The sequence below is a fragment of the Tachysurus vachellii genome, chromosome 19, assembly GCF_030014155.1.
Source record: "Tachysurus vachellii isolate PV-2020 chromosome 19, HZAU_Pvac_v1, whole genome shotgun sequence".
Classification (NCBI taxonomy): Eukaryota; Metazoa; Chordata; class Actinopteri; order Siluriformes; family Bagridae; genus Tachysurus; species Tachysurus vachellii.
The window spans coordinates 7,430,672-7,443,298 of NC_083478.1; the positions used below are offsets into that span (position 1 = coordinate 7,430,672).

The following is a 12,627-nucleotide window of genomic DNA, read 5'->3' on the forward strand; positions in this document are numbered from 1 at the left end:
CTGCCATGTGTGGGACTGGTGTCCCTTCCAGAGTGTATTTCCACCTCACACACAGCACTCATGGGACTGGCTCCATTTAACCTTTGACTCTGATCTGGATAAGTTTAGTTATTTAATAAACTATTCATTTCTACATGCCATATTGTGTAAAAATCTAGTTAATCTTATAGCAATAAATCATTTGCTTCTGTTTCACCCCTTGAGTTCAGAGTATGTTCTTGTCTGTATTGGCTTAAAAAAGGCACAGAAGTTTATTCAGAAGGTATGAAATTATGTTATCAAACCTTTATGAGCATAATTTAAACCTAAATTAAAAACTAATGAGCATATTTTTTAATTCCTAACTACTTTTTTCTGTGACGACGAATAAACATTTATATTACTTGAGCTTATACACTGAAGCTCAAAAACCTGGGCAACAGGAAACCGGAAATACGTCAGAAATGCGCGCCCATCTTTAGCTTAAGATCAAGTTAAAAGTCTGGTTTGTTGCTGTTTTTATGGGGGTTGTTTGCTATTATATCGGCAGTCGGTCAACTCAATAAAATGTATATTTCAGTCTAAGACCGAAGGCAGAGAATACGATGTAGCTAACATCTCTAGACAATTCAATATTTTAGTTACTTGCTAGCTAGCTAGTCATCAGTGTTTACAACAACTAGCTAGATACGTGTTCCAGACATCGGTTTACACAATTTATGGGTATAAGTACGGCTTAATTTGTACTTCAGATAAGTATAGCGATGTCCTGTACCCTGGAAAAGGTGTTGTCTGATGCTCGGACTTTGCTGGAACGATTAAAAGATCACGACACAGCAGCCGAAAGTCTTATCGAGCAGTCCAGTGTTCTCAGCCAGAGAATACATTGCATGAAGGAAGTCGGAAATGCTCTTCCTGACAAGGTAATCCTCTTTTTTTTTTAACACACACAATCAGGGGGCTGATTTTGATGCTAGTGTAAGCATACAGGTGTCACATGAGCTGAATTCACTGGTTATGTTTCTGTCCCAGTCAAAGTTGAGTTGTTCAGCATCTTAAGTACATCATCCGTCTTCATTGGCTATGTTCTTACGCTTAGATTGTATCTCACTTGGAAGTCATAAAATAGTGATATGAATAATATTTTGGACAAAATAGACTTTAAAATGGCTTAGAATTGCTTAATTTCTCTTTAAAATGTGTTAAATGGGAAAGGCTGTTAAACTCTATTCCCTGTGACTGGAATTAAACACTGCCTGGCTTCAATAAGCTATAAGAAATAATACTCAATAAGCTATAATTCATTTCCGTAACAGCTTAACATTTTTTTTCTCAGTACATGGAAACAATTCCAGGATATCAGGAGCTGTCTAAATCCAAACCACACATTCTCTTGACACAAGAGAACACCCAAATCAAGGAACTTCAGCAAGAGAACAAAGGCACAGTACCGAATTCCCTTATATCTAATCGACATTTCTGATAACGTGCTTTCAGATGCCTGGTACATTTTACATTTTGGACACTAGTTTTAAACATTTGCTTAGTGTGATTTATTCATGTATTCCACAGAGCTTTGGCTTTCTTTGGAAGAGCACCAGTATGCTCTGGAGTTGATTATGGGCCGATATCGGAAACAAATGCTGCAGCTGATGATGGAAAAGAAGGAGATGGATACCAAACCTGTGCTCAGCCTTCATGAGGATCATGCCAAGGTACATTTTTCTGCTCAAAAAATGATGCATCTGATACAAAGAACTGTTTTATTTCATTTTTCAGTTTTTTCCCCAGTTACTTATTATCCATATGGTAATTAATACTACTACTAATAATATATAAACTCTAAAACACAATTATAATTATTGTCTACATCTTTTGTTATATAAGTGCACATTTTTTATGGTTTAGAAATGAACTGGTTTACAACATGGTTTTTAATAATTAGACTTTTGTACCATCCTGCGAACACTTACTGAACTCGTTCTTGTGATTTGCCTAGGAGATGCAGAGCAAGCTGGAGCGGATTTGTGAGATGGGCCAGGTAATGCGCAGAGCTGTACAAGTGGATGACCAGCACTACTGTTCTGTGAAAGAGAGACTGGCTCAGCTGGAGGTGCAGAACCATGTCTGATTCCTCTATGCAGCTTTGCACTTATATTGCGCTAATGTTAGGTCAGGAAACTGGTTCTGAACCGGACCCTTACAGTTCGCAAATTCTTGGTTTGTATTTCCTGCAGAGAAGTATTGCAGGGTTACAAAGGCAGGTGCGATTTGATCATGCTTTGAGCCTTTTTTTTTTGCCTGTTACCATGACTACAGTTCCCTCCTTCTTAGTTTTCAGTACTGTCCTGCCAGCTGCTGTTTGTTCTTATGAAACTTCTTCCATTTTTTTTTCTTTCTTCAGATCGAAAACAAGGAGCTGCATGACCTCTTGGCTATCAGTAAGACTGTGTTAAAACCACAGCAAGAAGAGGCAAGCAAACCAGAGACCGAGCCCAAACCCAAAGTTATTGATAAGGAGTGATGATGTCTGAAGACATGAAACGTTGCTCTGCTTTATGCCTACAGTTCAGTGCAATGTATGTTGAACGCTCTCAGGTCACCTGTTGATGTACATGTGTGTTGTGGCTTTTTGGTCTTACTGACTGGTCTCAGTGTAACCTGGAATTTTCTTACCCACTGAATAGAGTTTTAGAGGGAATGTTGTTTTCTGTCTCAGGAAAGACGCTCAGCCTCCATCTGTTTAAAAAGAAGACAAATCTATAACAAATTGAAATCCTCATGCAACCTGAAATTGACCTCAACATAGAGTGCCTTGCAAAAGTATTCAATCCCACTGCACATTGATTCTTAGGCTGAATCATTACTGAATTATCTTTCTGTCTAGTGCACTTTTGACAATCCTCTTGGCATTTTAACTAAAAAATCTTCATTATTCCTCCCACACTGTGTTTATTCATATTTAGGAAAAGAGGTGAAAGGAGCCAATACAAATTTTTGAGGACACTATTAGTGAGATTAGTGACCTACGATGACGATTAACAAGCCACTACCTGAAACAATTATCCGAAAGATCCCTAAAAGTGCAGAGTTTAATAAAAGATTCTGAGGCATCCAGTCAGCGTATTAGAGCTGAATATGTTTGCAGGTGTATTGTTCATTTTACAAAAATTATCTCTCACTTCTATTACCTGATTTTAGCCTGAAAATATATTTTCACCAAAAAAAGTCTCTGGATAGTAACCAAGTAAAATACTTTTGCAAGACACTTATTCGCTTTTTTGTATATGTGTTTCTGAATGGCCTGCAGTGTTTATTCAAATAAATGTATTTCCTCTATTTCATTTATAAGTCTGGTAAAATGTTTGGCCATGCAATTCCACAGACGTCTTGGTTCTGCACAATTATATATATATATATATATATATATATATATTTTTGCTTCAACAAACACAATCCCTCCTTTTTTATTTTTTTTTATAAATTATTATATTAATTTACACTTTAATAATCCAAAACAGATTGAGGGTGAAAATGGTGCTGGGTTGTCCAGACACTGATTTATATATAATGTTGAGTAAAGATCAAGATTTAAGCATTGGGTGCTGTGAATGTCCAAATATTAGGTTGTTGCATTATATATTTTTTTTATTTAAATAAAAATGTCAAACATAATTAAAAAAATAAAGTGTGGTAACTTGATAACCATTCCAAAAGCATTCTGAAGTTTATTGAAATCCAAAATGCTTCTTGTCTTGATAAATGTTTCACAAATTTGCAGGACACCACTTTAAAGATTATGTTCTTCTAGCAGAATGCTTAAAAAAAGGCCAAATGTCTGCTATTCAGCAGAAAGTCCTGTATGGCTGATTCCCTCAGTGAACATGGCAAAGAGTTGCAAGTTACACCCCCCTCCCCCCCTTTTTTTTTTTAGAGATGTGAAAAATAAGTATGTGTTTTTGAAAAATGTTTTCAAAATGTGTATGCATACTAAAAATTAGTATGTAATATAAGTATTCAGTCAATACTAAATCATTAAACTGTATGGAAAAAAAAGGCTTTAAAAAGGCTCATTAAGCATTTTGAGTGCTTCTCTCTCAGTACTGTTTTAACATCAGTAAGATCAATAAATACATTTAATCAGCATAAAAAAATATTTTTATAATAACATGCAGAAAAAAATCTACCAACTCAGACATGTCAATGGTTATTATGCCAATTAATTATGCATACATAAAACTAGTATGCACATTAAGTATGTATACTTAAAATATTAGTATGCATATTACTTCTAAAAGCTGCCTTTCTCAGTACATATAAAAAGATTTATAGCTTTGTAGTTAAGTACTGGAGTCTCATTTTACACTAAAGAGTCATCACACTTTTGGTTGCAAAGCATTGATGAGTGGACAATATATCACCAAGAGTGCATTTGTAAAGCAGCGGGAAGACAATATTCCTTACTTCAGAATGAATGACTTCTCTATACACTTTCAGGATTCTAAACTTTACTATTCCATATAATCTACATGTAAAGCTTTATTCTAAAAAGCAATTATTGTCCAAATAAAATCTTACATGTACAATAAAAATGTCTTCATTTTTCTTTCCAGGTGAATAATACATGTACAAAACTTTTTAACACCCAGGTGACTTTTAATACTTTTTTCCCTGAGTGTAGACCTCTGTGTAGATCTGTCATACTCTGATAACCTGTAATATTAAAACACTTGGCTAATACAATGTAGGTCCTCCTTGTGCCACCAAAACAGCTCTAATCAGTCAGGTCACAAAGATGCAATGTGTGCTATCATCTAGCTAAAGTTCTCCATGCACATTATTACATGACCCTGTTCATTTACATTTCTGGCATTTAGCAGACTCCCTTATCCAGAGTGACTTACATTATTTATTTTATACAACTGAGCATTAAGGGATTTGCTCAGGACCCAACACTGGCAGCTTGATGGACGTGGGATTCAAACTCATAACTTTCCAATCAGTAATCTGACGCCTTAACCACTAGGCTACCACATCCCACTGATCGTCCTTCTGTTTTAGATATGCTCTAATCTAGCCATCACAATTTGGCCCTTGTCAAAGTAAAGTGTCAGAGCCCAACACATCAACTTTGACAACTGACTGTCCACTTGCTGCCAATCCATTGACAGGTGTCACTGTAATAAACGTACACAAATAATATACTGTAATATGTACACACAGGGTGTAGTTCCCATTTTGGGTTACTTATCAAGACAAATGCCAGAATAATCATCATATAAAACACACCATCAATGTGCCTATAAGGCACAGGACTACAGATCGGAAGGTCATGAGTTCAAATCCCAGGTGCCACTATTTTAGGGCCCCTGAGCAAGGCCCTTAACACTCAATTGTATAAATGGAAATAAATTGTAAGTCACTCTGGATAAGGTGCTAAATGACAGAAATGTAAATGTTAATGGGATAAAATATGGATGAAATTACCTTAAGGACAATTTAATTAATGACTACAGCAGAGTGTGGTTTATTATAAGCGCCTTTCCTTCGCCTGTCCAGAAGGTGGCAGTAGTGCTTTAATGAATATGTGACCTCACACTTCGGGAGAAAACATGACAGCTTAGCCTTCTGATTTAAGTCACTTCGACTCCATTTGATACTATTAGCACATTCAACATGTCTGAGAAAGAACTGGGGCAGAAATGGGACCGCTGCCTTGCAGACTGCGCTGTTAAAGTTGGTAAGAGTGTCCTATAGTCATTATAAACTAGTACACATCACTACATGATAGTTACCTTCAGTCAGGGTTATGCTAGCTGATTAGCTGCTAGCTTTCATGCTAAGTGCTCCTGCTCGAGGTTGCATTCATACTTAGCAATTTTAGCTACAGGCTTCCTGAGCTGTAACCTTCGATATTGATACCAGAACTAAAGCTATTCTGTAAATAATATTGGCTTATATGTACCGTCCCAGTGATAAATAAATAAATAAATAATACATAAATTAAACTGCGTAAGGTAATGATGTATTTTTTCTCCTGTAGGTGCTGGTCTTGGTTTAGGTATCGTCTTTTCTGTGGTCTTCTTCAAACGTGAGTGTTTTTGTGTGATAATGAACCTGCTTTAGTTATAATGATGAACACTGTGACAGCATTTCACCTATGATTACAGGTAGGACGATGCCAATCGCATTTGGCACAGGAGCAGGACTGGGCATGGCTTATTCCAACTGCCAGAATGACCTGAGGACCCCATATCTCCTGCACAGGAATGCTACAAAGGTCAGTATATTGGTGGAAAATATCACATTGAAATGACTAAGTATGAAGACATGCAGGGGAAAAAAACCCTCTATTCCTACTCCATTAAAATAAAACATTAATACATGAATTATGCGAGATATTTCTGCTTACCTGAAATTCTCTAACTGTAATAAAAAGTCACAGTCACTGGTGTTGATGTTAAACATGGTTTTTGTCCATATCTGTACACCAAATGAGATGTCAAAAGTTATTATGCAACGACTTAAGGAACAAAACAAATGCATACTAAAAAAAAAACAAACCTAGTATGAATATTACTTCTAAAAGCTGCCTTTCACATTTAATCAGCATAAAAAATATTTTTATGAGGACATGCAGAAAATTTTTTTTACCAACTCAGACAATGGTTATTATGCCAATTAAGTAGTTGTTAAATAATACCAAACTAGTATGCATACTTAATACTAGTATGCAAATTAAGTAAGTATGCATACTTAAAATTAGTATGCAAATTAAGTATGCATACTAAAAATACTAGTATGCATATTACTCCTAAAAGCTGCCTTTCTCTGCACATGTGAAAAGTTTTATAGCTTTGTAGTTAAGTAGCTAAATACTGGAGTCTCATCACACTTTTGATTGCAAAACAGAAATAAGTGGACAATATATCACCAAGAGTGCATTTTTAAAGCATGGTTAAATAACCTGTCCGTTTTTTATAGTATACATCAAATACACATTTGTGAGATATTGGTGTGAAAACCAAGTAATAACTATATATAGTGAAGCAGGCAGCAGTGTTAAAAACAATGCTCAGACGTTAGGTATGCATACTTAAAAATAAATATGAAAACAATGTGTAAAACTTTCTAAAATTCCAGTAAAAAGAGGTACTCAGGGAATGTTAGCATGAATAAAATACTAGTTGGAGTGAGAGTTATTTGTTGGTACTGATCACTCTGAACCATTTAGCTTGATGGTTGATGGCAACTTTTGTTTTTTTTCTCTCTTGCAAGAAGGTAATGATAATATTTGGATAAGTTTTACTTAGATTCTAGCATCTTCAACAAAATGTAATCATGTTGACTTCAAGCTCAGACTAATGGAGTTTTGTCTACTGGCCTGTCAGTTATTCAGCTTTTTTCACTAACTCCTTGAACATGGTGTGTGTGTGTGTGTTTTTTTTGAGTGAACATTTAAAGGAGTTATGTATTTATTTGGGTTTTGGGAGTTTTTTCAAATCAAACTCCTTGCTTGTGTTGTACCTCCTGTCTGACACGCTCATCTTGTTAATAACCTGTTCCATTTTCAGTTTGATTTCAGGTAGCTTTCACACCTATAAAATCATTTCCCTTGTGAAATCAGTACTTTTTCCTCATTTCCCATTTGACCTGGAAAATAGCCTCCATCCATACAACTTCTATATGAAACATTTTTTATCTATATTTTATAACTTATATTGTCTTAATCAATCAACCAAATAATTAATTAGTTAATGTGATGTAATAGCAGTGTCCCCCTGTGACATTTGTGTGACACACATCTGCTAGTTCATAGGAATAAGAAAAATACAGCAACAATCAAGAAGTTTGCACCAGAATCACTAAACCCATTACATATAACAAATGTGAAATTTCTTTATTCTGTACAGACTTTAAAATAATGGAGTCATTTAGTGTGCTTTTTGTGCTATCAGGTTTATCAAACTTTCTTAGAACTGTGCTTGATTGATATTTTTTTTTGCACCAAGAATGGTAGTAAATCTGCCCCATTTGTGCAGCTTCATATTTCTCCTCTTGGCTAACAGGAGTGTAAGCGGATGTGGGCTTGAGCTCTTGTAGTCCATCCACCTCAAGGTTCAGTGTGTTATGTGTTCTGAGATGCTTTTCTGTTCACCACAGTTGTAAAGAGTTCCCTGTCTGGCCATTCTCCTCTGTCCTCCCTCGTCAACATGGTGTTTCTACCATGATGTATAAACTGTGTGTGAGAAAATTCCTGTTTCTGAAGTTCTCAAACCCTTTTCAAACTTTTCGTTTGACGTGAACGTTAACTGAAGCTCCTGACGTGAATCTGCATGATTTAATTTATTTTAAATTAAATTATCACTGTTGCAGCGTCATGCCTGATTGGATAATTGCATGAAAGTTTATAAAATGAACCATGAATGTAGACCCTGTAAGTAATAACATAAAGCTGTGATTACTGTCATTTGAAATTGTTACTGATTCGATATTTCTGAACATCCCTATGGGTGAATCAAATAAATGATTCTCTCATTCTGGAAGAATAGAATAAATACAATGAGTCATGTTGTGCAGGCCAAGCAGCTGATATTTTTGGAATAAATAAGAAGCACTGTAATTTTGCTCCCATTTGGAAATGAAAAGAACATGTTTTTCTGTTTTGTTGCAGGAGCAGTAGCATCGGTCCAGTGCAGTATTTCACTTGTTTTTGTTGCTTATCTGAGAGTCGACTGACTGATATCTTTCTGCAGATTTCTCTTCATCGTCCAGCATCCCTGTGCCGGACAGTCCGTCTCCATCACGTTGTTTATAATGATATTGTTGGATAATGTAGATTTGAGAATGATGTACCCTGGCACTTGTGCACTTATAAAACACTATTTTATGACATGATCTCTGTGTCCTCTTCGATGTTTTTGTATACACCACACAATAGTCAAACAATGCATGCTCTGAGCATTCTACACAATTTTTAATTGTCATAAGATCTGAAGCAAATGAATAATTTACTTTGAATTGTAAATCTCTTCACTATAACATACCAGTGATACAGATTTTTTTTACTTGAAGGAAACATACAAATTTACTCAGAATTTTCTAAATCAAACTTTTTTGAGACAAAACTGTCTGGATTTATTTTCTTTTTCAGAGTTCTTTTCTTTCATTACCTTACAACTAATTGCTTACTCTTTCCCATGCCACAGATTTACTCCACGAAAAAAACACAGCTATTCAAATATAAAATAGTGTATGAAAAAAATGCATCATCATGTAACTATAAAAAAAGTCTCAACATGAAATGATCTGCTTAAATGTTTCTAAATTATTCTTTAGTGTACATAAAAAGGCCCCTCTTCATTAATTTGTAATTAACTCTGACTGTGAAAGTGCCTAAGCATGCATTAAGAGTGCAACGCTCAGACACGTTCTGTTCTCGGTGCCAGCATGCTCAGATAGGAGACACGCTGAAGTGGAAGACACAGGGATTAAGAGCAAGAAGGCGAAAAAAAAAGCAGTGTACAAATACACAAACCTGTAGTACACCTGTAGACAGTTCCAGATACAACACTACACAAATGCATATGCAACACACACTAACATGGATCTTATAATCTTGTATACCATTATTCTTTTAATTACATAAGTCCTACATGTATAAACCACCGGATTCTTGTGCTCTTGCAGCACCGAGTCTCTCTCCTTTTCTCTCTCTCTTCCACACACTCACAATGAAGCCCACCTCTTGCTTGCCCTCCCCCAATGTGTGTCATCATGACACACTGCTTTGAAACATACTTGACAAGCACGGGATTACTCACATTGGTGCTAAGCTTGGAAGAAGCCAGACATAGACAAGGCAATGTGCAATTTTACCACTCAGCTTTTCTCTGAACTGAATTCTTCCGCTTCTGAACGCAATATCAGGAAGCTGTTCTAAGCATGCTAGAAAGAGACTGGAGGGGATTTTCACAAATACAGGATGCTATCTCTGCTCACCTGTGAGGCATGTGACCTGTAGACTTTCTGAACCAGGTGAACTGGAGATATCTGTATTGGCACTTTGTCTCCATGTGGCTGAAAGACAACAGATGAGACCAGACAACACAAGTGGGATTGTACGATGAGCGGCTCCAGGTTTTCATTAGCAGAAGCTGTGGATCATAACCTTAACAAGAGCAACATTCATACCAATGATGTGTGGAGCATCAGTGGAAGTGGTCCATGGCTCCTGGCAGTCATTATGTCCCTCATTATTCTGGTGACAGCTTGTGGGAACATCCTGTTAATAGCACTGGTGCTTGCCCACCGGTCATTACGCTGCACGTCAAACTGCTTTCTTGTGTCCCTCTTTCTATCTGACTTGATGGTAGCACTGGTGGTTATGCCTCCTGCCATGTTGAACGTACTCTGTGGGACATGGGTACTCTCTCCCGGGTTCTGCCCAGTCTGGCTTTGCTTTGACGTCATGTGCTGCAGCGCCTCCATCCTGAACTTGTGTGTGATCAGCCTGGACCGCTACCTCCTTATTATCTCTCCATTACGCTATAAGCAGCGCATGACCCCTCCCCGGGCTTTGCTGCTTGTGGGTGGTGCCTGGGGTTTGGCAGCACTAACGTCCTTCCTGCCAATTGAGATGGACTGGCACAGTCTGGGCCGTATGCAGGACCATTCCGGGCATGACATAATCAACACCACTGACCCATGGTTAAGCTCCTACTACCCAACTTCATACTTCCAGATCTCCAACTCTGGCATGCTGTCTTTGCAATGCCGCCTGCGAGTCACGTTGCCTTTTGCCTTGGTTGCCACTTTCCTCACTTTTTTCCTTCCATCGACAGCCATTTGTTTCACTTACTGCCGCATCCTACTGGCCGCAAGGAGGCAGGCACGTCAAGTAGAAGCTCTTACATATCCTCCATACCCACAACATTCACCTGGAGAACCGTCCCGTCCTCCATCACTTGGACATGCTGCTCAAGAAATAGATGACTACAGCCAACAGGATCCTCCAGTGATGCACCAGGCTCCGGTGAGAACATTAGCTAGGCAATTAAGAAAGTGAGTGCAAGGATGCTTTTCATGAAAAGACGTGAACTATGGCAAAAATATTAAATAAAAAAGGTAAAATGTTCACTAATGTTCCCTTTGCAACTGAATTATGAAAGCATATGCCCTGCTTTAGCCTTGTTATTTTTTTCAGCTAATTCTTTTTTCCAGTGCATAATAGGAGATAAATTGCTGATGTCCTTCATGTAATCAAATAAAAACTGTGCAGGAAAACCTTGAAAGAAAAAAAATGTTCAAAAGAGTGTATTCATAATGCTCACGAAAATTAATAAAATTTCTTTCATTAATTTCTGAGAAACGGGGACATAAACAATCAACCATAAATTTAGAGAACATGCCATACTGAAGGAAAATGAATGCCTCTGTCCTTCCTTCTCACAGCTGTCAGTAAACAGCGAACGGCGTCTGGCTCACAGACAGGGAAAGAAGGCGCTGAAGGCTAGTTTAACACTTGGAGTGCTGTTGGGGCTGTTCTTCAGTGCATGGCTGCCCTTCTTCATCACCAATATGGCACAGGTAGGCGTCTCCAACTCCTCAGTCATTGAAAGTGATCTTGACATTCGTTCGGTTTGATTTCTGACATTTTATAGTTGCTTGAAAGGCACATAGTTTTCTAATTATATGTAATTACACACTTCAATGGCGACTCATAAACAATGCTTAATAGTCTGATGTTTGAAAGACACAAACTCCCCTATTTATATCTGTAATTAGACCCATTTTGCATTCACTAATCCACCAGCTCACACCCCCCATCTGCACTGACACTCTTCGCCCACAGAAAACAGCACCAGCATAGAGCGTTTTTGGGCCCAGTCTGTCTGTTTTTCTTCTTCACACTCAATATGGTGTGTGAATATCTTTTCATCTCTCTCTCTCTTTCTCTCTCTCTCACACACACAAACACACACTTTCCTACCCTTTTCATCTTCCCTCAAGCCTCCCCTTCACCTTTTCTCTGCACATGCTAGACATCAGTGACCTTTTCTGTTCTTCTAACCTGCTCTGCATATTGACCCCCTTCTTGCTCCTCAGGGTGACCTTTGTGTGTTGTTTGTTTAGGCTGTTTGCGAGTGCGTGCCTCCTTCACTATTTGATGCCATTACTTGGCTCGGTTACTGTAACAGCACCATGAACCCGATTATCTACCCGCTGTTCATGAGGGATTTTAAGAGAGCATTAGGGCGATTGTTGCCCTGCTGCTGTTCCTCTCACATCCGTAGAAGGCCATCTCCTCCGCTCTCCCTTTCTCTGCGCAATTCAGGAGAGCCTCAGTTACAGATAGAGCCACCATCGACTGCCTCAGACCCGCCACAGCCACCCGCTACAGCCACAGACGCCGTAAACCTGCTTGACGCAGAACACGCCGAGATTCACCTGCCTTTACTTCTGCCCAACCAGGTAGATACGCTGGACTGAAAGTGCCCCTGCTGAAAAACACATGGTGGACATATGAATGCATATAGCTTACACATAAAATGAACTAAGACAGAATGAAAACATGGCAGTAAGTGTTAACATTCTATTAAGGCCGTTTGTTGAAATCGTCACCCTTGCCGAAACCGTGTGGGGGTG

At 38.0% G+C, this 12,627-nt stretch overlaps 3 protein-coding genes across 3 annotated transcripts; all 3 read left to right on the plus strand.

Annotated features, from left to right (window-relative positions):
* The first annotated feature begins 447 nt into the window (after positions 1–447).
* Positions 448–3,684, plus strand: sike1 (suppressor of IKBKE 1). The gene is made up of 5 exons (XM_060894595.1): positions 448–902; positions 1,316–1,421; positions 1,552–1,694; positions 1,979–2,092; positions 2,384–3,684. Exons 1-5 carry the CDS (start codon positions 744–746, stop codon positions 2,501–2,503), a joined length of 642 nt encoding a protein of 213 aa, XP_060750578.1. The 5' UTR covers positions 448–743; the 3' UTR covers positions 2,504–3,684.
* A 1,878-nt stretch (positions 3,685–5,562) lies between these two features.
* On the plus strand, positions 5,563–8,877 carry micos10 (mitochondrial contact site and cristae organizing system subunit 10). Its single transcript, XM_060894941.1, has 4 exons — positions 5,563–5,719; positions 6,023–6,070; positions 6,150–6,259; positions 8,654–8,877. The coding sequence occupies exons 1-4, from the start codon at positions 5,656–5,658 to the stop codon at positions 8,660–8,662; spliced, it is 231 nt and encodes a 76-aa protein (XP_060750924.1). The 5' UTR covers positions 5,563–5,655; the 3' UTR covers positions 8,663–8,877.
* A 1,228-nt stretch (positions 8,878–10,105) lies between these two features.
* On the plus strand, positions 10,106–12,471 carry htr6 (5-hydroxytryptamine (serotonin) receptor 6). The gene is made up of 3 exons (XM_060894537.1): positions 10,106–11,014; positions 11,434–11,568; positions 12,115–12,471. The coding sequence occupies exons 1-3, from the start codon at positions 10,106–10,108 to the stop codon at positions 12,469–12,471; spliced, it is 1,401 nt and encodes a 466-aa protein (XP_060750520.1).
* The last annotated feature ends 156 nt before the right edge of the window (positions 12,472–12,627 follow it).